The sequence below is a fragment of the Ciona intestinalis genome, chromosome 2, assembly GCF_000224145.3.
Source record: "Ciona intestinalis chromosome 2, KH, whole genome shotgun sequence".
NCBI lineage: Eukaryota > Metazoa > Chordata > Ascidiacea > Phlebobranchia > Cionidae > Ciona > Ciona intestinalis.
In genome coordinates this window covers 2691215-2713567 of record NC_020167.2, presented here as the reverse complement: position 1 = coordinate 2713567, position 22353 = coordinate 2691215, and the positions used below count along the sequence as shown (strand labels likewise).

The 22353-nt window shown below is 34.7% G+C and overlaps 8 protein-coding genes across 18 annotated transcripts in view; 4 read left to right on the top strand and 4 right to left on the bottom strand.

Moving 5' to 3' along the window:
• Positions 1 to 6902, top strand: part of LOC100176802 (laminin subunit alpha-5) — a 30241-nt gene extending 23339 nt beyond the window's left edge. For 9 of the 11 annotated variants that reach the window (XM_026840763.1, XM_026840765.1, XM_026840769.1 and 6 more), the window contains 12 exons: positions 162 to 302; positions 2676 to 2809; positions 2904 to 3107; positions 3343 to 3548; positions 3695 to 3814; positions 4055 to 4169; positions 4378 to 4627; positions 4891 to 5059; positions 5222 to 5371; positions 5538 to 5675; positions 5838 to 5963; positions 6173 to 6902. In XM_026840763.1, the coding sequence (XP_026696564.1) occupies positions 162 to 302; positions 2676 to 2809; positions 2904 to 3107; positions 3343 to 3548; positions 3695 to 3814; positions 4055 to 4169; positions 4378 to 4627; positions 4891 to 5059; positions 5222 to 5371; positions 5538 to 5675; positions 5838 to 5963; positions 6173 to 6318 (1899 nt within the window). In that variant the 3' untranslated portion in view covers positions 6319 to 6902. Of the gene's footprint in view, positions 1 to 161; positions 303 to 1185; positions 2357 to 2675; positions 2810 to 2903; positions 3108 to 3342; positions 3549 to 3694; positions 3815 to 4054; positions 4170 to 4377; positions 4628 to 4890; positions 5060 to 5221; positions 5372 to 5537; positions 5676 to 5837; positions 5964 to 6172 lie in introns of those variants that run through there. The other 2 variants (XM_026840770.1, XM_026840771.1) reach the window with 1 other exon arrangement.
• A 238-nt stretch (positions 6903 to 7140) lies between these two features.
• LOC100179125 (methionine--tRNA ligase, mitochondrial-like) lies at positions 7141 to 9280 on the bottom strand. Its single transcript, XM_002126564.4, has 3 exons — positions 8950 to 9280; positions 8624 to 8751; positions 7141 to 8442 (listed from the first exon to the last, which is right to left on the bottom strand). Exons 1-3 carry the CDS (start codon positions 9258 to 9260, stop codon positions 7178 to 7180), a joined length of 1704 nt encoding a protein of 567 aa, XP_002126600.1. The 5' UTR covers positions 9261 to 9280; the 3' UTR covers positions 7141 to 7177.
• Positions 9269 to 11412, bottom strand: zf(cchc)-22 (zinc finger protein). The gene is given in 1 exon segment (NM_001078456.1): positions 9269 to 11412. A coding segment is annotated over 1 exon segment (1314 nt). The 5' UTR covers positions 10990 to 11412; the 3' UTR covers positions 9269 to 9675.
• Positions 11413 to 11808: 396 nt separating this feature from the next.
• Positions 11809 to 13293, top strand: LOC100183830 (UPF0462 protein C4orf33 homolog). Its single transcript, XM_002126349.5, has 4 exons — positions 11809 to 12042; positions 12166 to 12226; positions 12414 to 12656; positions 12905 to 13293. Exons 1-4 carry the CDS (start codon positions 11859 to 11861, stop codon positions 12999 to 13001), a joined length of 585 nt encoding a protein of 194 aa, XP_002126385.1. The 5' UTR covers positions 11809 to 11858; the 3' UTR covers positions 13002 to 13293.
• LOC100186196 (cytoskeleton-associated protein 2) lies at positions 13070 to 18067 on the bottom strand. Its single transcript, XM_002126176.4, has 10 exons — positions 17927 to 18067; positions 17688 to 17846; positions 16326 to 16833; positions 15923 to 16061; positions 15604 to 15687; positions 15109 to 15282; positions 14849 to 14933; positions 14101 to 14272; positions 13760 to 13898; positions 13070 to 13478 (listed from the first exon to the last, which is right to left on the bottom strand). The coding sequence occupies exons 1-10, from the start codon at positions 17931 to 17933 to the stop codon at positions 13365 to 13367; spliced, it is 1581 nt and encodes a 526-aa protein (XP_002126212.1). The 5' UTR covers positions 17934 to 18067; the 3' UTR covers positions 13070 to 13364.
• Positions 18068 to 18150: 83 nt separating this feature from the next.
• On the top strand, positions 18151 to 19600 carry LOC100178309 (diamine acetyltransferase 2). The gene is made up of 2 exons (XM_002126003.4): positions 18151 to 18390; positions 18860 to 19600. The coding sequence occupies exons 1-2, from the start codon at positions 18361 to 18363 to the stop codon at positions 19367 to 19369; spliced, it is 540 nt and encodes a 179-aa protein (XP_002126039.1). The 5' UTR covers positions 18151 to 18360; the 3' UTR covers positions 19370 to 19600.
• On the top strand, positions 19601 to 20605 carry LOC100180675 (stress-induced-phosphoprotein 1-like). The gene is made up of 2 exons (XM_002125965.5): positions 19601 to 20177; positions 20235 to 20605. The coding sequence occupies exons 1-2, from the start codon at positions 19640 to 19642 to the stop codon at positions 20417 to 20419; spliced, it is 723 nt and encodes a 240-aa protein (XP_002126001.1). The 5' UTR covers positions 19601 to 19639; the 3' UTR covers positions 20420 to 20605.
• Positions 20606 to 20622: 17 nt separating this feature from the next.
• Positions 20623 to 21646, bottom strand: LOC100175998 (thymosin beta-12). Its single transcript, XM_002125842.5, has 3 exons — positions 21462 to 21646; positions 21273 to 21374; positions 20623 to 20988 (listed from the first exon to the last, which is right to left on the bottom strand). Exons 1-3 carry the CDS (start codon positions 21553 to 21555, stop codon positions 20957 to 20959), a joined length of 228 nt encoding a protein of 75 aa, XP_002125878.1. The 5' UTR covers positions 21556 to 21646; the 3' UTR covers positions 20623 to 20956.
• Positions 21647 to 22353: the final 707 nt, after the last annotated feature.

Genomic DNA, 22353 nt, shown 5'->3' with positions numbered 1-22353 from the left:
TTTCTAAATTCTCACCCATATTGTCACATATACATGGTTGCTCTTAAGCCAGCACAAGATGTGCGAATCAGACCTCCTATGTTATAGTGACTGCCCAGCCCCTTTCAGGCGACGATAAATAAGTTACATACATTTATTTCTATTTATTCCCCACTTTACAGTCAGTATCAGACCTCAGGCTTGCGGGTGGGGACTTTGTAAAGATGCCTTCATCTCTTCCAAGCATTCAAAACATTGATGGCAACGTTGTCATGAGAACTGGTACACCAAGTGGAACCATCCTTAACTTCCGTGACACTGAGGTAGAACATTAGATGGTGATAGTTGGGGTTGCCATGTTGCACATTTGTCTTGTTACTGGTGATGTAATGTAAATCAGGGATTTTATATCTAGCACTGAAGAATTAGTTTTATTGTTTGTTTTCTGACGTAGCCAATGTATAATGTATAAGCTTCCAGCTATAATTAAGACAAATGCAACTAATAATGTCAAAATGCAAGCAAGTATTATTTGGTGCCATTCTACTAACTCTGTGCATGTTTAAATATACGGATATTTTCTTTCACAAATTCACTACTAACCATGACATACATATTTCTCTCACCATCATTCAGTAATCAACATTTTTTCATGTTTAATTCAATAACAGCATTGTGTTGTACTTTTAGTTTTGTATGTAAATGTAAAATCAAAGCTGATTTTAGCCAAATGCCATTTTTATGTTTTTTTTAGTGGAATGTTACTCAGTTTAAGGAGATGAACGCAGATTCTGTGCTTCACTTCATTTTATGTTTTTCTAAGTTCGTTGCCTGCGGTGTATGTGCTAATGCACATTCCCCTGCATGTGTGGTCAAATAAAAGCATGTTCTTGTACGTAACGCTCACCTTTTCATCCTTAAACTTATCCCACCACCTTGACAACAATAGAAATAGTTGCCAGCTTAAGCTTAGATGAGATAAGCACTAACATATGTTGCTTATGCACACTAACCGGACACATGAATGGGAACTTGCATGGCAGAGAATTGGTGTTAGAAGCTTAGAACTAACGCATGATGAGCTTGGTGTACTTACATTTAGGCATGTTATAGTTAGGCACAGCTTGCTTGAGGAATTAACCAGTTTGGTGAAGGTGTTGCCTGCCTAATTCGAAAGAAATGGTTTTAATGAAATGAAAATGACAGGCAACACTTGATGTTGGAGTTGTTCAGCCCGATATGAAAGATGTTATGGAAGGAGAGGATGCTTTGGCTGGAGGTGATGCTGCTGTGGCTACAACAGAAAAAATGATGTCAGCGGCAGGAGATGAAATGGGTTCGGGAGGAGCAGAAGATGAATCTGATTTTTCAGCATCAGAGGTTCCACCGCCAGTTGATGAGATTGATGATAATGCAGGAAACAGTGAAGCTGCAATTGATGGAGGGGAAAATCCAATTGATATCACTGAAACTGAACTTGCCGATCAGCCAATAATTGAGGGAGAGCAAGCACGATATGCCTTACCACCAAGCAGTGATGATAACAGAGACTCTTCTACACAATCTGGTGCTGGGCTTTTGCAAATTGCTCTTATCGTCATTGGGGTGATAGTGGGAATTGTTGTTCTTGCTGCTGTGGTCTCATCTGTATTAAAATCCAACCTGGTTGGAGGACCTGCTGCACCACCACCAATGCCATCCCCAGAACAAGCTCCATTGAATGATGTACAAGCCCAACGTACAGCACAAATGGATTGGTAGTTAGATGCTGGGAACTACAATGCTCTCAGCCGAATATGAAGCTGCTGAAAGCAATCATAACTGTAACATAATGTACAAAGCTTTACACTTAATCAGCATATGCGGTAACTTGACCAGCGCTAAGTGTTAATCATCCACTATCATTTAAATACATAATTGCTTTGCTTGTGCCTGTTCCCATGTGTTACCAAAGATTTTTTCAGTATTTGTTGGTGACAACTAACCGTGGAACATTGCTAACATAGAATTACTTAATAGTTACGCCTGTATATTGCTCTTTTACCTAAGCCAATGGTGCTAGTATGGTACAGACCCAGCATTTGAACTTATTTATAATCTTGTACATAGCTCATTAATCATTTTAGGTGCCTTTTTTTAACTAGCTTTTATAAAATTTTCGGTACATAAGCAGTTGATCTTTTAATTAGTTACCTAAACACTATAAACTGGTGTTGAAATATTCACCAAGTGTGCCTTCTTGCATTAAACAATCAGCATATTAAGATTTTGCCCTGTCGGTTAATTGTGCCACTCATTTTTCCATCATTATGAGTCATAATTTTACTTTACTGCCGGCAGTGTATTTTGATTCACTAATAAACTGTACAGAACTAAATCGTGTTATAAATGATTCCTTAAAATAAGCAAGTATAAGACAGGGGCATTAAGACAGGCAGTTACGATTATTGCATTTCTCATCATTTTTCAAGGAATAAGAGTAAAGAGAGAAGCAATACTTTCAGGTAATAAACACATTCATCTGTTCTATATTTCCGTTCTGTTGTTTTGTCCATATCATTTCAATGTTAAGTTTGGCATAATCCAACCCATTTATTTTCGTTTATTACAAACTTTCGTTACTTAGTTGATAAATTGATATAAACAACTTGGTTCGACCAAATACATATACTTTTATCTTATGGTGGGAATTGTAGACCAATGAGCAGCTGACACTCTTCTTGCGTGAGGGTCATGTAGTCCTGAGTGATGGAGTCCAGGAGGTTGAATCTCGGGAGTTCTATGCCAATGATCAAGCTCATATGATTAATTTCAAACGCACAGCAGATGGGTAAGCAACGGTGAAGTTCGGAGATTTTTTTAAGGATCATAGAATCAAGCATAGTAATACTGAGACTGAAAAATATGTGTTTTTCCATTTACAGATCCATGAGACTTACCCTGGATAACTCAGATAGCAGAAGATATGAGTCTCCACTTGCACTAGCTGAGACTGAACTTAGCAGGAGAAGGCGGCAAAACTTCGGACTAGAAGTAGAAATTATCAATCCACAAGTTTATGTTTATATTGGTGGCGCTGAAAACATGCCCATGTTCAATGGTTGCATCAAAAATCCATACATTATGAGGTAATGGTCAATATATAAAAAAAAAATTGGAATTTTCATTTGAATAGTCAACTTGTACAATTTAAATATCATGGGTAAATTTACTGACAACTATCAGAATAAGAGGCTACAGTTTATAGTCCGGAATTTCATACTTAACTGCAGCCATAAAGTTGCATGGAGATGTACATAAACATCATTATTTGAACACCTTATGTTGACAAAGAGCTTACAAACTTTAATGTGGTTGTTTCAGACAAGGCAGAACTCCTTACATTCTGACTTCTGCGTTGAACTGCGAAGCTTCTGGAACATCATGTGTCGGTCGCCCATTGTTCAATGCATGTAATGTAGGTAGAGTCATCACACAGGAGGTTATGGAAATTGGTGACAATTTGGCTGCTCTCTCTTCTGTGTCTGCACATAGCAGTGCTGATGAATTGAATGGACGAGCACGAGAAGGTGAGTTTTTGTTTTACAAAGCCACAAAAAAAATCATTTTCAAAATCAACTTGTATATTGACCTTGTTCAAAACTTGATTTCCAAATTAAAAACTTGTGTTTTATCTTGTTCTATAGCAGTTTAATTCTGATTCAATGTTTTTCAGACCTAACTGCTCACGCGCAAGTGAATGTAATAGAAGTTAGAGTACCAGTATACAATGAAGGTTATGAGTCAACTTGCTCACTTCCGTACCTACCAGAATCACGTGGATACAGATACATTGGTAAAGTTTTACTATAACATTCTCAAAAAAACGACCTAAAATTCCATACCCAATATAGGTAAAACATTAGTAAATAATCTACCAATACAAATTTAAAGTAGTTCAACCTTTTTTGGTGAACTTTGGTTAAAATTGATATGAAAAATTGTTATGCATATTACCATGTTAACTCAACCGAGCGAAGTTGCCCTAGTTTTAAACACTGTTGGTAATATGAAAACACATTTAACTTTAATACAGGTGATGGTTACAGCCAATATATTGTCAAAAGATTCAATCCATTGAACTGGAGATTCTCTTTGTCATTGAGAACCACAAGAAAACGGGGTCTTATCTTTTTTATGTCAGATACCAGGTGAGACAACCAAGTTATGAACCTTATGACTGATACTGTACAGATAAAAAAAATGAAAAAATAAAAACTTACCATTCACCTCACAGATGACCACAGCAAATCCTTTTCAGACATTGTGCACAGTCTGTTGGCAGTTTAATAAAATAAAATTTTTAGTTTTTATTTTATAACACCAACCCGGATCTATATATGGATAATTGAATTTCAGGTGCAATGAACACATCGCTGTCTATGTTAAACATGGATTCATCGTGTTCAGTGTGATGTTTGGAAATGAAAGAACCAGATTGAAGTCTATTCAGACTTACAATGATGGCATGTGGCATCATGTGACCTTTGAAAGAAAAGGAAACGCAACTCAACTTATGCTTGATGATAGCATTGAAGGACAAGGAACCATTTTCAGCAATTCTCTTACTTTCCTTTCAAACAAGGAGTTCTATATTGGTGGCCTTGAAGTAAGGTTTAAAGGATATTTACACAATTACTGATTTTCAGATGATTAATTATATATTATTAAAGTTATAACTTCCAATAAGTTACAAAGGTGTTAAGCTGGCTTGATGTATGAAATGAAACCTGCGTGTTATAACTACTGTCGTTGCCCTGACATGCTAGAATAAATAAGTTACATTTATTTAATAATAAATGAAACTAGTACCAAATATAAAAAATGTAATAAATATTTTAAGTCTGAATATTAATTACCAATTCTCTACAGGAGGTACCTAAGAGATTTGCTGTGAGGCATATCAATAGGAAGAATCTTGCAGACTTCACAGGATGTATTAAAGATGTGATGGCAAACAACGTTCCAATTGAAAGATCTGGAACAAGTTCAGTTGTTCGAAGCAATGTCTCCCCTTGTTATGAAGGAGGGTCTGAACCTGGTAACATATAAATAATTCAGTGGTTTATTTAGTCAAATATTGGTAAGCACAAAAAAATAATTTTCTAAAGTATTTAATAAATTTTATTACCAATGTTTAATTTTATCGATCATATATTAAACAATGTTTAGTTAGTGGTTATAATTTATACTTGTTTTATAGGAATGTTTTATCCACATCCAAATGAAGGATATTCATCCGCTTATATGGTTGGAATAGCTAACTACACAGTTGCCACAAACATAGAGGTCACCTTGGAAATAAAGCCAAGGGCTCAAAGTGGAGTTCTGTTTGCTGTCGGTGGAACAACCGGTAAATAATGGATAACGTTCGGAACAAATATGTTTTGTCGCTTTTTAAAGTATATTAAGTGCCCAATGCAAGTTGCTTTGCATTATGATGTCTATGCTACAAAAAATTGCCCCAATTTTACACTACAGAGAAACAGTTCCAGAATATTACAACCATATTTTTTTAGGAAGTTTCTTCCATCTTACACTAGTTGATGGTCAAATTGTAGCAAGGGTAAGACAAGGTGGTGAGACATTGTTTACAACCTATGATCCATCTCAGTACAGTGACAACCTTTGTGATGGTCGATGGCATGTAATTCGAGGTACTGTTTTTTTTATAGAATCGCATCCAATAATACAGTGGGTCTACTATTGAATTCATAATAACAGAATTATCACAGAATGTGTTAAAATATTCAGCTGTGGTGACTTGCTGCTTTCCAGTTTTAATTACAGTTCATTTACATTTTTCTAACAATCTTTAGTTATCAAAGCAAAGAACATTCTCGCTCTGACTGTTGATGACAACCTTGTTACACCAATTGAAGAAGGCTTGCTGGAAAACAGTAATTGCGATACAAATGGAGAACTATATGTTGGTGGGCTTCCAGGTAACTCACAACCAATCATGTAATTAACAAATACTGCACTTAATTTTAATTGTATGTTGGTTAGTACTTTGATTAAAAACTAACCCCTCTTAATCAAATTACATGGTAACCCGTGTACGATGTGTATGAAACAGAACGTCCATGTTAGATGAACTTTCTCTGCATCGCCATGCAGAAATAAATAAGTTACATTCACTTATTTCTTTCAGTTGGTGTACACATGGATGGCATGTTGACACGTAGTCAGTACCAGGGTTGCATCAGGAAACTTAGAGTGGATTACTTTCCAATCAACCCAAGCACATCATATTCAATCTATGGAGACATCACCACCAACAACTGCCCAATTCAATAAATCCTATCATCATAAATTCTAACATCATAAACCATATTTATTTAACAAACAACATCAAACCATATTTAACAAACAGAATAATGTGTTTTTTCTTAAGTATTAATTGTTTATACAAGTACCAAAAACAATGGTTTTATTCAGTACTTAAATTGTTATGCCAAAGCTTATATAGAAAGCTGTATTACCACTGCCTTAACTAATATGATAAGTACATATGTTCATTCCAGTGGCTTTAACTAACTGCCCCAAATGATTTATCAAAAAGCTATATCCACTGTATATATCAGCCACATGTAAAAAGTTCATATTTACTAACTGCTTAAAGGGATTGTCAGTAAAGTGCAATAAAACTGACCTTGCTACAGATACGTAGAAGGCAGTTAAATATCCATCTGTGTATTCTCATTGTGTTAACTGTCCTTGCCATACTTATTCTATCAACAGTTGCTTTAAATTCAGTACACCACATTTCTGTAGGACCATTATTCATCTAATGTAAATATGCTATTGTTTGCCTATCAATCATACTTGTCTATTAGCATGATGAAACAGCAAACTTATGAACCTAATGGACCACAAAAAAACAGTACCTAAAAAAGGTAAAATAACGTGAATGTGCCCAAAAAAACTTAACTAAATAGGATTTGTTTATATTTACTCAAACTTAAATTTGTGTTTTACTTAAAGTTTAAAACTGGAATCTTTCGTTGTAAATAAAATCATATGCCACTGCATACCAAAGTGAGTGAGTATTCCTGTGAACTTTCTCTAAAAACTAACCTTTATTTGAAATTAATGTAATGACCTACTTAGACAGAGAACTGCCAAGGCATAACTTTATTTAAAAATAAAAAAAACACTATTTCTTTAAACGCTTGAGGAGAACTGTAGTATCGTTGCCCAGCTTTCTTCCTATTAAATGTTCATGTTGGCCATTTAACTCAAGAAAACTTTCATTAGCTTTAACCCATGTTCTTTCATTTAGAGGAATATTTAACTTGTCCAACAGTTTTGTGGCCAAAGTTGGAATCATTGGCTGAAGAAGAATACCAGCCACCCTTAAACCTTCAAACACTGAATGCACAATGCTTTCCAACAGTTTCAGATCATCGGGATGTTCGTCTAACTTCCACGCTTGGTGTCGGTGAACCATCATGTTTGCTTCCCTTGCTATGGAGATGATTTCATGAATTGCATTGTAGAAGTGAAATTTTGAGCAATGGGAGTCTGCAACCGCAGGAAGGTTTTTCACTTGCTGTATGTAATTCATGTCCAAGTCTGTTATCCGCTTTTCAATGTAGTTGCCTAATTCATCTTTGGAGAATATTTCTTTATGAAATGGAGGGTAGTGATTCTGAGGATTTAGTTTTTTAGCCCCTGCTCGATTTAAGCAGTTCCCCAAAACATTGACAAGATCCGCATTTATAACTTCATAAACCAAACTCTCAGTGTAATTACAATCATGTTCCAACACTCCTTGCCTAAGAAGAAAATACTTAAACCCCTCTGCTGTTACTTTTCCCGCAATATCAAATGGATCCACCACATTTCCTTTGCTTTTTGACATTTTGGAATAGTCTATAGTCCAGTGGGAACTAGCAACAATTTGTTTAGGCAGTTCAATACCAGCAGCCATTAAAAACGCTGGCCAAAAAATTGCATGAAACTTCAAAATATCCACCCCTATAAAATGGACATCTGCTGGCCACATTTCTGTGTAACTTGATCTTGGATACCCAGAAACTGTAAGGTAATTGACCAATGCATCCATCCATACATAAATGGTCTGGCTTGAGTCCCTAGGAACAGGAATCCCCCATGGAACCCTACTTCTCTCTCTGGAAATAGAGAGATCTCCAATTTGTTCATCAAGTAACTTTAAAACAGCATTCCTTGCTTTGGATGGATAAACAAAATCTGGATCACTTAGTATTTTTTCTCGGATAATATCAGTAAAAAAGGAAAGTTGAAACATATAGTTTGTTTCTTTAGTCCACTCTACTGCATGCCCGGATTCAATGGAAACATATTCGCTTTTCCCTGTGGATTTATTGTGAACTTCTTCCACTTGGGACTGAGTAAGAAAAGTTTCATCGGAAGTGCAATACCAGCCTTCATAAATACCTGTACAAACATGGATTCTTTAAAACATTGAAAATAGTAGAAATAATATTCAGGTTCAATATATTTTAATCATAACAAATCATCAAAACCAGTAGAAGTTTGGTTGTTATCTTATTTAATGATTTAAAAATGGTGTTGCCGCATACTAGTATTATTCAAGAAAGTATCAATTGTTTGCTACCTTTGTATATGTATCCATTACTTTGAACAACTTCCCAAAAGTGTTGAACAGTTTCTTTGTGTCGTTCTTCAGTGGTACGGATAAAGTCATGATAACTTAACCCAAACTCGTCACACATTTCTTTGAACCTAAAATCCGTTAAAAAACACTCTGTTAGTATTAGTGTGTTACAAATGGTATTATGGTAAAAACTATTTTATTTGACTGTTATACTAGATCTTAAAAATAATTCCGCATTTTGTTAAAAATATTTTTTTATAAATTATGTTAATTATTTGTTTTGTTCAGAAATTTACAAAAGTAACCAACAATGATCAGAATCTTACCTTGATGATATTTTGTTACAATATTCTATCGTTTCCATATCATTTATGGCTGCAGCCTTCATCACTTTTGAGCCATATTCATCTGTTCCTGTAGCTAACCGACACTCAGTGTCAGTTACAAGTTGTTTCCATCGACAAGCAGTATCAGCAAGGGTGGTGGTATACAGGTGGCCAATGTGTGGCACAGAGTTAACATAATAAATAGGTGTGGTTGCATAGTAAGTTTTGCAGCGTTTAAAGAACAACTTATGCGAAGCTGATCTAAGAAATTGCCGCTTAAGATGACACAAAACCAAATCAGGAAGCCTCATTTAATATCTGGTGTAAAACAAAAACACAATTACATTAAAACACACATAGCCGTCTTTTTGGGAGTTTTAGTTCATAAATGAATTGACGATAACCAAATTATGAATCACTTCAATTCAGAACATGTGAAATGCAATAACCGACCACCAAAAGAAGAATAAAATGGTAAAACAAACACATTATGTAAACAAGACACAAGTGACATAAACAATAGCTCAGCAGCACTTAAAAATTAGACTATTGAGTTGAGACACTATTTAGTTTTACAACAATACAATATGCACTGCTTGCTATTTAAACATTAGCAGTAAGGTGGTAAGACTAAAGCAAGCTGTAAGATCAACAAAAGATAATTAACTAAGTCTTGTATTTAGTATTTACTAGGTAGCAGTTCTGTTTCTGAAGTTAAAATTATGATCAGCTTTTGATTTTTTTCCCCAATTTCTTATTTAACTTGAACTTCTTGTTTTGTTTAAAATTTTCATCCTTGAAATTCACTGCTTTGCGTTTTAAAGATTTTTTTGGTTTCTTAGATTTTTTCCCTGAATAATCACCCAAATCTTTTTCTTTTTTAAATTTGATATTCTTTTTGGTTTCTTTTTTCCTTTTTTTATTGTTTACGCCATCATTTCTTTTCACCGTCAAAGCTTCCTTGGCAAGGTTAAAATGAACAGTTCTAGTTACCTGGACGTTTTTGTTAATTTGTGTTTTATCTTTTGTTTTAACCATGGGTCGTTTACTACTTTTTCCAGATGATTTTTTCGCATGTTCAATCCAAATCCAATGATCATACCTAAATACAGTGGGCTGTGTAACAGCAGCAAATGTCTGACTTCTTGATTTCTTACAATCAAAGCCAAAATGTCCACGCTTTCCACAGTTGTAGCAGCATTTCTTCTTGCTCATGGGTAGTGGCAAGGATGAGGTGACTAAGGAACCAGCTTTAGTTGTCTTATGATATTGGCGCCACAAATCAGGACACTCAGACTGTATGTGACCCATTTGCTCACATCGATTGCAGCTAAAACTTAAATGTCGACGAGAGACAGGAATATGCTTGGGACAAAACTTTGCCATGTGTCCTTTTATCCCACACTGAAAACACGGCTTTACTTTCTTTGGTTTAGAGCATTCATTGGCAATGTGACCAGTCAGGTCACAATTTTTGCACCGAACATTAGAATCACCAAAGTACCTTCTTGTATCTCGATATTTATTCAGTCCAGCTAGTATGTCCTCTTTGCAAATCTTCCAACAAGCTTTAGAATCATCACTAGTAACTGCATCCTCTGAAACATGTATGTGAATAGTATTCTCTTCATTGGAATCTTTCACATCATCAAGTATTTCCCATTTTTCCAGATCACTTATATCCGAGTCACTATTATCATCAACCAGATGTGAAAACTTCTGTTCCCTCACATCACGCTCATTACTTGATGAACACTGATTATCAAACTCATAGTAAAAAGCCAAACTTTTTTGTGTTAAAAATTTACTTAAATGATCCTCTCCCCCTTTTTGTTCCAAAATTTGATCGAAATGATTCGTTCCAGTTCTATTTGAGGAAGCAGGTAATTTTTCCGTTCCTGTAACTTCTGGAATCACAGGTTCTTGGTGATAATGAATCTGACTGTAAAGTTGAAACTCGAGTTCACTTCCCATGAAATCTGAGTCACTGTCTTCATGCATTGATGATTCAACAGCAAATGTTTCTTTTTTAAAATCCATGTTTCCTTGCTTTTAATAGAAAAAAAACAATGAATGGTAGAAGCAGCGGTAAATGTTATAAATAAGCAGTATTTCACGAAATAGGTGTCAATGAACGGTTTTGTTAAAAAAAACAACTAGTTGGGTAAGTATATTATTCTTTATATGTGAGCGAAAAATTATGCAGCTACTTGACCAGGAGCAAATGAGTTTCTGTCCATAAGTTCATCAATTCTCTCTTGTATTTGTTGTATTACGTCAACAGCTATAAAAAGATGTGTCTCGTCCAAGTCCTGAAGTATAAACTTATGCCCTTTTCCAAGAGCGTTTGAATCATCCAAATGCAAAAGAAATTGTTTCATAGCAGGATCGCACTCGACAAGAACTCCTTTTGTGACGTTTACCATGTTTTTAAAAGCTAACAAACATTACACAGCAGGCGTCAATTGCACCTGTATTACAAATAAAAACAATGCAATCCAATGTTATTAAAATCAAAACATCTAAACTTAAATTGCGTTACAACTTAAACTAAATAACGTCTAACAAAAGTTACCCATTAAAATGTTCTACGCGTGGATTGTAATAGATCCCATACATTCTCGCAAAAAATATGATTATAGTAGTTCCGCAAATAGTGCGTAGGAAAATAGTTGATTGCCAAAAATTATACATGTAGCCGAAAAATATAAAGAAATGCGTATGTACAAATGGAAAACTCTAAAAAATGCTTTAGATTAGTTGAAACATTATTTGAACATACAACGATAAATGTTGACTTATAGGATCTAACAAATATCTTTTACATGAGGGACTTTACCTAAATTTATGCTGAAATATTTTGTTTACGTATTTCATTTTGAAAATTTCTAAAAGCAACACTGAGCAAAATGGTATACGAGTTTGAAATAACACAACAATGGGAAGGTGATCCCATCGATCATGAACCGGTAAAAATGAAGTTGGAAGGCGTGGAAAACGGTGTAAAACTCACTATTAAAGCCCCCTACTTTAACGATCCTGCTCCGGTTGGAGAAGAAGGAAAGCCACTCTGGTTACTTTGGGATTACGAAGGTGCAGTTGGACCGCATGTGCATGTGTTTATGATGGCAAAGTCCGAAAATTGTTGATTTGCTTGAAATTTTTCACTTTATAATATGATAAATTGCAATACATTTATGCTTTTATAACTTTCAGTTGTTGAAGTGTTCTTTTACAACTCAAAGACTGGAGAGTACTATGAAGTTGAATTTGGACCGTTAGTGCTTTCTTCTAAATATCAACATAACTTTAAACAATTTAATTTTCATTTAAAATTTTAACAACTGCCATTTTGCTATAATTTCATTATCCTTATCGTTTAAATAATATAATCTCTGTTACCATTTTCAAAAAGATAAACAAAAAACTATGTTATAACTTAAAATCATATAGATTAATTGCAGGCATGGCCAACATCTTGGTTTGCTCTTCAAGAAATGCAGAGAAGTTTGGAAGAAAAACCTTGAGATGGAATATTCTGCAAAAATCACCGGCAACACCTGGACAGGGTGTGCGATAATGCCTTGGGATTATCTACCAGCTGGGATAGATAAGTTCAATGCATTCGCCATGCATGGTGTGGACACAAATCGCGTGTATGAAACGCTGTATTCGGCACCAAAAGGGAAATATGAAAAACCTGACTTGTAAGTGTTGTAAATCACCATTTATTTCTTTACTAATGAGTTGTCCCAATTGTCGACCATATAAAAAATCCACAAAGTAACATATATGGTAACTCGTTAGCGGGAAAAGGTGTATGATGTGAAACAGAACACCCATGTTATAACGACTATCTTTGCCCCGTCACGCAAGGTCTTTTACTTCCGCACTCATACACTAAACCCCATCTTGTTGAACATTATTTATTACTAGCTTAACAAATTCCTAACAGCCACAGACTCGAGTATTTCCAAGATATTGACATCAACGCAGTGTTTCCAAATGGGAAGTTGGAAAAAGACGAAACCTCAATATGGAATACTGCTTAATTTTAAATGTGCATCACACACTATTTAATTTTTCATAATTGCATCCCAGATTCTACCCATAAACTACAATTATTCTTTATTTACTGTTTATGTGCAATAAGTACATACTAAGCAAAAGGAACAGATGGAACACCTATGTTGCCTAAATATTTTCCAACCATATATATTTTAGTTCAATATCAATGCATTTTTAATAATAATTATTAAACAAAGAGTTAAAATTTAAAATCAGAGCTAATACATAGCATTATGGGTAATCAAAACATGCGCGGATAAAACAGCATTTAAAAAATGACACTGCATTGGCATCCCATGCATCATGGCAGTTATATATTTATAAAACAATGTTTATATATTTTACTGTTATCCCAAGTTCAGAATGGTAGAAACATCAGCATAATCTTCCCCAAGTGCTTTGTTCTCGTCAAACACAAAGTCACATGATTCCATCTCCTTATTCATTGACTCCAGCAAATCCTATTAATGTTATCTCATCTTAAAATAAATATCTTGTCCACATTTTAAATTGTCATGTCCAAAGAGCATTGCTTGGAACTATATTTAGTTATTTACTGTAAAATTGTATTTTTTTTGTATACAGAATAAAATCTATAAAAGTTAATGTAATACATTCCTGTGCATTAAATTGTTCTTGAAAACTCTCATTATATATCCAATAAATAAAAACATTTAAATAAATATTTCCACTTTTTAAAATACCTCCCAAATAAACAAGTTAAAATAAAAAAAAACCTCACTTGTGGGTTGGTGATACATGGGTGGTGGGGTCGAACATACTGCGGGTACTTTGAACTTGCATTCTCAATTCTCTTCGAACGACGAACCGGTGTTACTATGGCACTTGTGGTAAGAGGCAGGGCTCTTTTCAAGAGGATTCTAGGAATAAATGCAATCTTGGCTTTAGAAAAGGGCTTTCCGAACATTTTTGCTTACAACCCCTTTTAATATTCTTAAATTTTTTGCTACCTTTTTTTATACCATAACACATGCAGTACTTGTGTATTATTTCTTTTGATGACCTCAAGTTTAAGAAGTCTTGCTTTATAAGAGTTTTAAAATATAGTGATTGGGAACTTACTGTTTAAATACTGGTGAAGATTTCGAAATCATCCGTAACTTGATGACGGATGAAGGAGATCCAGCCACTAGAGGTGATGGAGGGTGAGATGATTTTATCGGAGTTTGGAATACTTGGCCACGTATTGGACTTGTACGTTGGCTGATTGTTGTTGGAGAAGATGTTCCTTGTTCTGGTAAATTTATTGTTAAGTTTTAAAATTAGAGGCTTTCAAAACTTACTGATTAGTCTGTACCAGATAATTGCTATGAAAACTAAACAATAAACTATACTTTGTTACATGAGCACTAAAAGCATGAACCTATTATTACTATTTAATGCCAAGTGGTGTATTATGCAATGATGTTGCAAGAACTTTCAGTACATTTAAAGTTATTGTGGAACTTCTTTTTTAACCAATGATTCCTTTTGTATAGTAACTCTAATCATTCCTCATTTGTTGGTTTAATGTAATAAACTAGTTTACACTAAGCTCAAAATAGGTTTACACCTTTTCCTTTAAAAACTTTCGGGTCTACAATATAGTGTTCACATAATTTAGCCCTAAATTGTCGCAGAATTAATTTGAATTAATGGCATTTGCAAAAATACTATAAACTACGTTACATTTAAATGTTTTTGTTAAGAATGGTTACTAAAGCTGTTTTACAAGGGTTTAATAATATGTACTCTCTAGCAAGTATTAAGGGCATCAATTAGATTAGAATAATATAATAACAAGATCTAAGATGTAAACTTTTTTTCTTACCATTGATAGAATAGCTTGGGGTTATGTCCATTTTTGGTGGTTTTGATATAAATTCATTCAACGCAACTTTTAACTGCTCCAATGGCTAAAATGATTTTTAAGTTAAAATTATTATTTCATGACTTACCATGTATATATCATTACGTATTGAATATATATCATTACATACCAGTAAGTTCAGTAATACTTGACTTGTATTTTTTTAATGCATATTTTTACTATTAATTTGCATGAAGTATTTAATATAACCATCTCCTTACTTGTGCATCGAGATCCACAGCTGTTTCATAAACATTTAATATTTCATCATTCGATTTTCCCAGTTTTTCATAAACAGCAGCCATGGTGATCCAGTATATAGCATGTTGTTCAGCACTTGGGATTTTCTCTCGAAACTCAACAAGTCTCTGATGTACTTCAGTAGGTGAACAATTCTGAAAAATAAATAATGAACCTGAAAGTTTTTGTTTTTTTACCATGAGATCCTCAACGCGAAAACATTGTTCGAGTTCTCTCTGTAGACCAGAAGACACAGATTGGGTTGAGGTTTGTTGCTGCCACCATTATGGGTTCATGGGAAAATGTGTCGTTGGGCGAAATGTGTGTAACAGCAATTACTCAATCCCCCCCAAAAAAGTTTTCAGCTATACACAAAAACTAAATATTTACCGACAATCGACAAAGTTATATTTAATGTGGTAAAACTCATATTCAGATAAAGGTAAGTTAAAAATGTCTTAAAGTCTTTAATTTACCTCATTCAAGCAATCTGTTGCTTCCTGCATGGCATGTTTCATCAGTATGCTGATCTCATCTTGGTAGTCCTCTTCTCTAAACCTCTGTTTATAATAATTACAGTAAACAGGGAATACATACATAACTATATACCCGTAGCCCCACCACTCTTACAGAATGTTGTTAATTATTCCAACCACAATCGGAATTTTTAGATGGCTAGATACTAACATAAAATATTACAAGTTACACTCTGTACTTCAAAAATAATAAAAATTATGAAGCCAAATGTCGCTTAAAAATGTGGAAAAAGCGAGCAGCCAAATCACATATTTTTACCGGCCAATATGAAGTCCTGCTGTTTCCAGTTTTTTGTTGTGGTGAATTTACTGGAGTTAGCATAGTCTTTGCTGGTTTAAAACCACGGAGATGATCAACACTTTTCCCACGAGATATTAACCATGCTTTGAGCTTCAACCTACAATGCAATTTATTCTAAAACATTTATCTAATCACAATGATATTGGTACAAATAGGCATATATATATAAGTTTAAACATGATAGCCTTTGTTACAATTTGTTTTAAATAACAACTTGACAATGTGATCTAAATTCTAACAGGTACAAATTGCCATGATCGTTATAGATTTACAAAGTATATTATTCATCTTCATTTCATACACATTTATATCTAATTTAAATCTATATTTAAAGATGGAAATTGAGGGAAGGTCTACATACATTCTCTCCTCTCTTTCAGATTGCTTTGCCAGTCGTTTCTTGGGCGCTGGAGCTTTACTCCTTTGTTCAGCAATAAAAGTCCTTACTCTGCTCTTAGGTTGAACCGATTTCGAAAGAATACTTCGTCCTGTTACAGATTTACAAACTGGAGTTCTCATAGGTTGAGAAATCTTTTTTGGTGTGCAGTTTTCTTTTGAAACAATAGCATGCCCCATGCTTCGACGAAGCAGTTTTTGTGACAAGAGTTTTTTCGAGGACATAGGTGTGGCTTGTAAGTTTCTAGCTACCATTGCTTTGGTTGGCGTTTTTGCAAGAAGAGTATCATTATGTTTCATTGAATCTTTAGTCGCATTAAATTTGTTTTCTCCCTGTCTGATCTTTTGATTGGTTAAATTACTTTTTCTGCCAAAAGTTTTTGCAGCTTTGTTGGTCTTTGAAGGAAGTCTTTTAATAGTTTTAGGTAGATTTGGTTGAGTACTTTCGATCATCTTTATAGATTTCTTTGTGGCTATTAAAATAAACATGATCACTTTTTACTTGGTAAATGAGAGGATAAATATGTTTCATTCATTCACATAAGGTCCTTAAGGTCATATCAAAACTTGGTGAGATCATGATAATGTTAATGTTCAATTCAACCAGCCTCAAAATGGACCCTTGGTGTTTTTACATGTGTGAATAAATCATTGTGTGAGATAAAAACAAATGTTGCACAACCATATCTTGAAAAGCAAGTTGATACCCGGTGATAAACGACTGCGAGTTCAATTGTTGTTGCATTCGATTAAGAAAATAAAAAAGCGAGGTTACCCATGCATGCTGTCATAAACATTAAAATATTAGTGTGTGAAAAACAAAAAATAAACATGGGGCTACACAAAGAAGACGGTACACTTTTGCCGCTGGGAGGCGGTGACAAATTCATTTCTCTATTCTATGGGGAGCAGTTAGTTTCACGGTTTATACACATAAGATTTAAACCCCTAACCCCTAACCCCAAACTCGTGCTAATCAAACAAAAAAAAATTGAAAAAAAAAAAGGATTCTACTGTGCGGGACTCAAATCCGGTAAAAATGAAACAACGAGAGTAAACGACCGCACGCAAACAGTTACACCACAGACTCGACGACAGTAAATAAACGAAAGAGCGTATATAACGGTCCTAATGTGGAAAAATGTTCTTACTAGTGTTTTATGAATTTAGAAAGGTATTATTATTTAATTAATTTGTTTTACATTAACACTTTGTAGTGTTGTTTTGTGTGTTTTTCCGTATTTTTTAATTTAAATAATTACCGACACCTAGCAGAAAAAGTGTACCGTCTTCTTTGTATAGTCCCATGTAAAAAATAATGGTTTACCTTTATCAGTACAATTCACTTCAGCCACGTTTTGACACTTTTTAGTCAGAATTCCTCGTTTTACATTCGTAGCATTTGCTTTTATGTAATTTTTTGATAACTCTTTTGGTTTCTTTCCCTTTGATATAAGGTAAGCATTGAGCTTTGCCAATCTTTCAGCTGAAAAGATATTATTAATTTATTTTCCTTTACTTATTAACGCATATCATAACTAAATAAATAGCAAACAAATACCATACCGTCCATTACGCAAGCAGTAATTTTAACTAGAACAACGATGAACTAATGTTTTTGACGGCAAAGCTCGTTACAACCAAAGCATCAATACGGAACAACAACAATAAAGCAATAAAGACGAAGTCAGCAAAAATTCGAAAATCCCTCGTTCCATAGAAATAGCAAGTTTTAATAAAATTCACTGATGCGTTTCAAATTATGATATTTCGTGCATTTTTTAACATCATTATATTCAATTTCTGATGAGTTGGTAATTTTTAGACACATTGTTAATTTAATTGTGCATCTACTGTCAAGCTTGACGTGCTAAATGTTCAAATTTCTTTAAGGATCCCATTTGCCAACAAGCGCGCGAAATTTTGTTTTCAGAAAAGCTGCATGTTTTTGTGGGGTAGATTTGTTTGTATACATTAACACAGAGCAACCAATAATCAATATGGAAAAGCAATCTGGCCATGAAGAACTGGTAAGTAATTTAACCTTCAACTATTTTTCGTTATTGACAATTTGCAATGTAATTCCGTCGCCGTGATACAGGTCACAACTCACAAGTAATGGTTTTAGCACGTTACATTGTAACTATGCAATATAAGTTGGAAACTCAATGCTGCTACCACTGTACGAGTGCGTGTCTTTTTAGACCAGAAACCTAATTGGTCTATACAATTTATTCCTAAAATTAGTAAGTAATAAAATAATTACACATACATTACAAACTTATCCTGCGATGTGAACTTATAAACATTCATATTAATTATACACACTGACCAATTGGTAATAGTCCTGAGTGGCATCCCAATAAATGGATAGTATGTTTTGTATAAAACATTATTACATGATTTTTCAGCTACACTAATATAAAGTTGATGTTATATTATCTTACATTCAAAGATTCAGATAGATAAATAATATTTGTTATATGTTACATTACACAGTACAACATACGAAGAGCGAAAAAGACAGATTGTGAGGAGATAGTTGGAATGATCCGTGGGATGGCTGTAGAGGAAGATATGGAGGACCAGTTTAAAATGACGGCTGAGGTTTTAATGAAAGACGGATTTGAATCTGACCCTCCATGCTTTTCATCCTTTGTTGCTGAAACAAAGAAAGGAAATGAAGTTGTAGCATACACAATATTTGTGATGCAGTATTCAACATGGAATGGCAAGATCATATATTTGGAAGATGTTTTTGTCAAACAAAATCATAGGAATCGTGGTCTTGCCACTAAACTGATTCAAAAAGTAAATGAGTTTTCTGTTGAAACCGGTTGCCAGCAGTTTCGTTTGGCGTGTTTAAACTGGAATAAGAATGCAATGAGACTTTATAAAAATCTTGGCTGTCGTGACTTAACAGAGGAAGAACAGTGGCATATGCTCAGATTTGATAATGATGTGATGCATAATATGTATAAGGAGTCAAAGCATGCAGAAAAAAACTAAATGGTTAACATTAAGTTAATGCTTTAGTTTCCTTCTTGGTTTTGCTTTCTCTATGCACTTTAGATCAGTGTACTTGTCTTAGTGGTGTAAGTACAAGGTGGTATTTTTGTTTGTTAATTATTAATTACGATTCTGTAAAAAAAATCATATGAATATTAGCTATGACTTGCGTGTGAACTGTTCTTGTAGTGATATAACAAACCTGTTATTTTTTTTGTTTTAATGAACAGATAAAGCACTAGGTTTGCAAACCAACTGTCTATAATAAACATGACGACTGATAGCAGCAGTTCGGCTGCAAGTAGAAAGCTGAAAGGTAACACATGCATGAAGGAAGCAAAATACATTGAGGCCATCGTGGAATACTCTGAAGGAATAATGATTGACCCCTCCAATGCAGTGATGTACAGTAACAGGTCTTTGGCATTCCTTAAGATGGATCAGTATTTTTACTCAATGAAAGATGCAGAAGTTACAATAAGATTGGTGCCAGATTGGCCAAAAGGTTACTACAGAAAAGGCCAAGCAGAGGAAGGAGCTAAAATGTTCGATCTTGCCATAATTTCATACCAAGCTGGTTTGAAGGCCTGCAAAAATGATTTGGTTCTTGAAACAGCGTTGGCAGAGGCACAGAGAAAATATTATCTAGACCTGGACAACAGAAAAAAGAGGTTGAAGAAATATTGTGTTGTTGCATCAGTATTTGGTACGCTGATAGTTATTGCTGATATGATGGGTAAGCCACGTCATTCATTTATTAAATATCCATGGATGCGATTCACTCTCATCTCAATTGCTGGAGTTATAGGTAAGGTAGCTCACAGAAGAGAAATGTTAAGTTCCCTAAACCTTCACTTCTATTCAGGTTACATGTTTGCATCGTTTCTCATTTCATTGGAGAAATCCCGACGCTCATCTTTGCTCCAACCTCCCCCAGAACTAATGCAGGGAGGAGAAAAGCCTCGTGACCCAACCTTCCTCACCCCTGCCTCATCCTCACAGTCGCAATCTGTTGGTGATTCTACTTTGCCACATTCAAAGAAAGAATGATTGAAATTTTATTTATATTGGTTTTAGAACATTTTTTTTGGTTCTTTGTTTACCTATTGTATTTACAGTTTTTAAAATAATATTTATGAATGTTAAAAAGTTGTTCGATTTACGGATTTTATCAGCAAATTTACAGGTTGGTATTGATATGTTCAGATAAGATAGGATGCAACAAGTATCATTCAATTGTAAATGATCAAACGTATAAGACCAGTGGGAATTTATTTACAGAGTTACAATTGATTAAGAGCAAGGTGTAAGAACTGCTAATTAAATCTGGAATAATAAGAATTGCCCAATACGACCGCAATTTAGACTACATTCTAACGTCCGTCAGAGGGCGCTACAGGAGAGATTGGCAGTTCCTGCGCGGCCCGCATAAATTTGCTTCACAACAAAACATTAACCATCAAGTACTATAGACTAAACAATTATACCACACCGCTTAATTTAGCAGTTGGTCTAAAACTTATATTAAATGACGACCAAAACGATTTACGAAATATTTAAAGAGTTTTTGTTTTTCTTTCTCTTGACCTAAAATTCGTTCGATTTTTCTTGGTCAATTTCTGTAAAAAAATTGAGTTATAACCTAGTGCTTAGTCAATTTTGCCGTTAACTTTAGATATTAAACTGTAAAGAAGGATGGGATAGAGTTGGTGCCTAATTCCAACATTTCCTGTTCGTGTTATAAAAGACTAACAACGCTCTTTTAGAGTCCCTGGACTACGGTTTTATATTTTGGTAAATATTATTTGTTTACTACCAACTAGGACGAAAAAAATATGGAAACGTTTCCAAGCCTACCCCTGCCCTATATTATAAACTATATTTTGTTCAAACCGGAACGAACCTTGTTGTGTCGGCAGTTTATTCTTAACCTCCGTGTCGGTGTGTTTCAGTTTGTCTTTTTGAAACTGCCCTATTTCCTTCAAGGCCTTCTCCTGCGCGTAACCTGCAAATGGCAAACAGAAGCATCAGAACCGTAAATAAACAGGTAAAACAACAAGCATATGTAAAATAAGTCTTCACAATTTCTCACCTTCAACGGCACCAGATTTCTCGCAAGTTTTAGCTTTCTTGAGATTGGTTTTGTCGAATTCGCTCACTTCAGCTAAGTCTGGTCGGTCAGGCATGATTGCAATTTATAGTTAGTGTTTAGAAAGTCAAAATAAAGACTGAAACACAAAGCAGTTGTGGTTGGTAAAACTTAGGCGGCTAAATAACAATTCCTTGCTTCGGTCACGACTTTCCACAAATGATACACAGCGAACGTTTTGTGTGTGCGAATGACCCTAAAGAATCTTGCGCTATAACAACCTAAATTTACTGTCCACGTGATTACAAAGAAAGCGCTTATACCATTAAACGATTTTTACGAACTTCCATTCATAACGTAGTTTAAATAGCCGACAGAAGCCAATTTCCTGCTGGTTGCTGGCAATACACGAGGGAATTAGTCGCTGCAGGGTACAGCGCAGCTTCGTGCTCTGAATCACCGACCCCAACCTGAGACTAGATTTACACTGTAACGAAGCTCTATTCACAGCCGGAAAGTGTAATATCCTCATTTTAATATGACGGTATAACGAAGGCAGTCTTTTCCCTCTCGCTTACTGTATGCTCGCTTTTATAACATCATGCATTTTTGATGCAAGTCTTGTGACTCATTTTCAATGGTTGAATAAAATCAATAGAACAATAGACAGCGCAGTGGGCGTGCAATACACCATCGATGCTAAAAAGATAACTTCTTATATTAACAACACCTATCCGTGTCACGATGCTTGGTGTATTAAAGTAATTATAGAACACACCCGCGGTTACGCAATATAGCAATTAAACTCTGAACTAACTTACAGCTCTGACTTCAACTAAGCGCTTATAATTAAAGAAAACATAACAAGGCAGTTCAGTAGGGCGTGGTGGTTCAT

Bases quoted from the DNA above. Each gene is read 5' to 3' on its own strand.
- LOC100179125 (XM_002126564.4), bottom strand. From the start codon at position 9,260: ATGAGGCTTCCTGATTTGGTTTTGTGTCATCTTAAGCGGCAATTTCTT. The intron at 8,752-8,949 runs GTAAGATTCTGA...AACGGATTTTAG, and splicing joins TGTAACAAAATATCATCAAG to GTTCAAAGAAATGTGTGACG. The intron at 8,443-8,623 runs GTAGCAAACAAT...ATGTTTGTACAG, and splicing joins TAATGGATACATATACAAAG to GTATTTATGAAGGCTGGTAT.
- LOC100183830 (XM_002126349.5), top strand. From the start codon at position 11,859: ATGGTATACGAGTTTGAAATAACACAACAATGGGAAGGTGATCCCATC. The intron at 12,043-12,165 runs GTGCAGTTGGAC...TATAACTTTCAG, and splicing joins GTTACTTTGGGATTACGAAG to TTGTTGAAGTGTTCTTTTAC. The intron at 12,227-12,413 runs GTTAGTGCTTTC...GATTAATTGCAG, and splicing joins TATGAAGTTGAATTTGGACC to GCATGGCCAACATCTTGGTT.
- LOC100186196 (XM_002126176.4), bottom strand. The intron at 16,062-16,325 runs GTATGTAGACCT...ATTGCATTGTAG, and splicing joins TCTGAAAGAGAGGAGAGAAT to GTTGAAGCTCAAAGCATGGT. The intron at 13,479-13,759 runs GTGAGGTTTTTT...TAACATTAATAG, and splicing joins CATGTATCACCAACCCACAA to GATTTGCTGGAGTCAATGAA.
- LOC100178309 (XM_002126003.4), top strand. From the start codon at position 18,361: ATGGAAAAGCAATCTGGCCATGAAGAACTG. The intron at 18,391-18,859 runs GTAAGTAATTTA...TACATTACACAG, and splicing joins AATCTGGCCATGAAGAACTG to TACAACATACGAAGAGCGAA.
- LOC100180675 (XM_002125965.5), top strand. From the start codon at position 19,640: ATGACGACTGATAGCAGCAGTTCGGCTGCAAGTAGAAAGCTGAAAGGT. The intron at 20,178-20,234 runs GTAAGGTAGCTC...ACTTCTATTCAG, and splicing joins CTCAATTGCTGGAGTTATAG to GTTACATGTTTGCATCGTTT.
- LOC100175998 (XM_002125842.5), bottom strand. From the start codon at position 21,555: ATGCCTGACCGACCAGACTTAGCTGAAGTGAGCGAATTCGACAAAACC. The intron at 21,375-21,461 runs GTGAGAAATTGT...TGCCATTTGCAG, and splicing joins GAAATCTGGTGCCGTTGAAG to GTTACGCGCAGGAGAAGGCC. The intron at 20,989-21,272 runs GTTCGTTCCGGT...ATTTTTTTACAG, and splicing joins TAAACTGCCGACACAACAAG to AAATTGACCAAGAAAAATCG.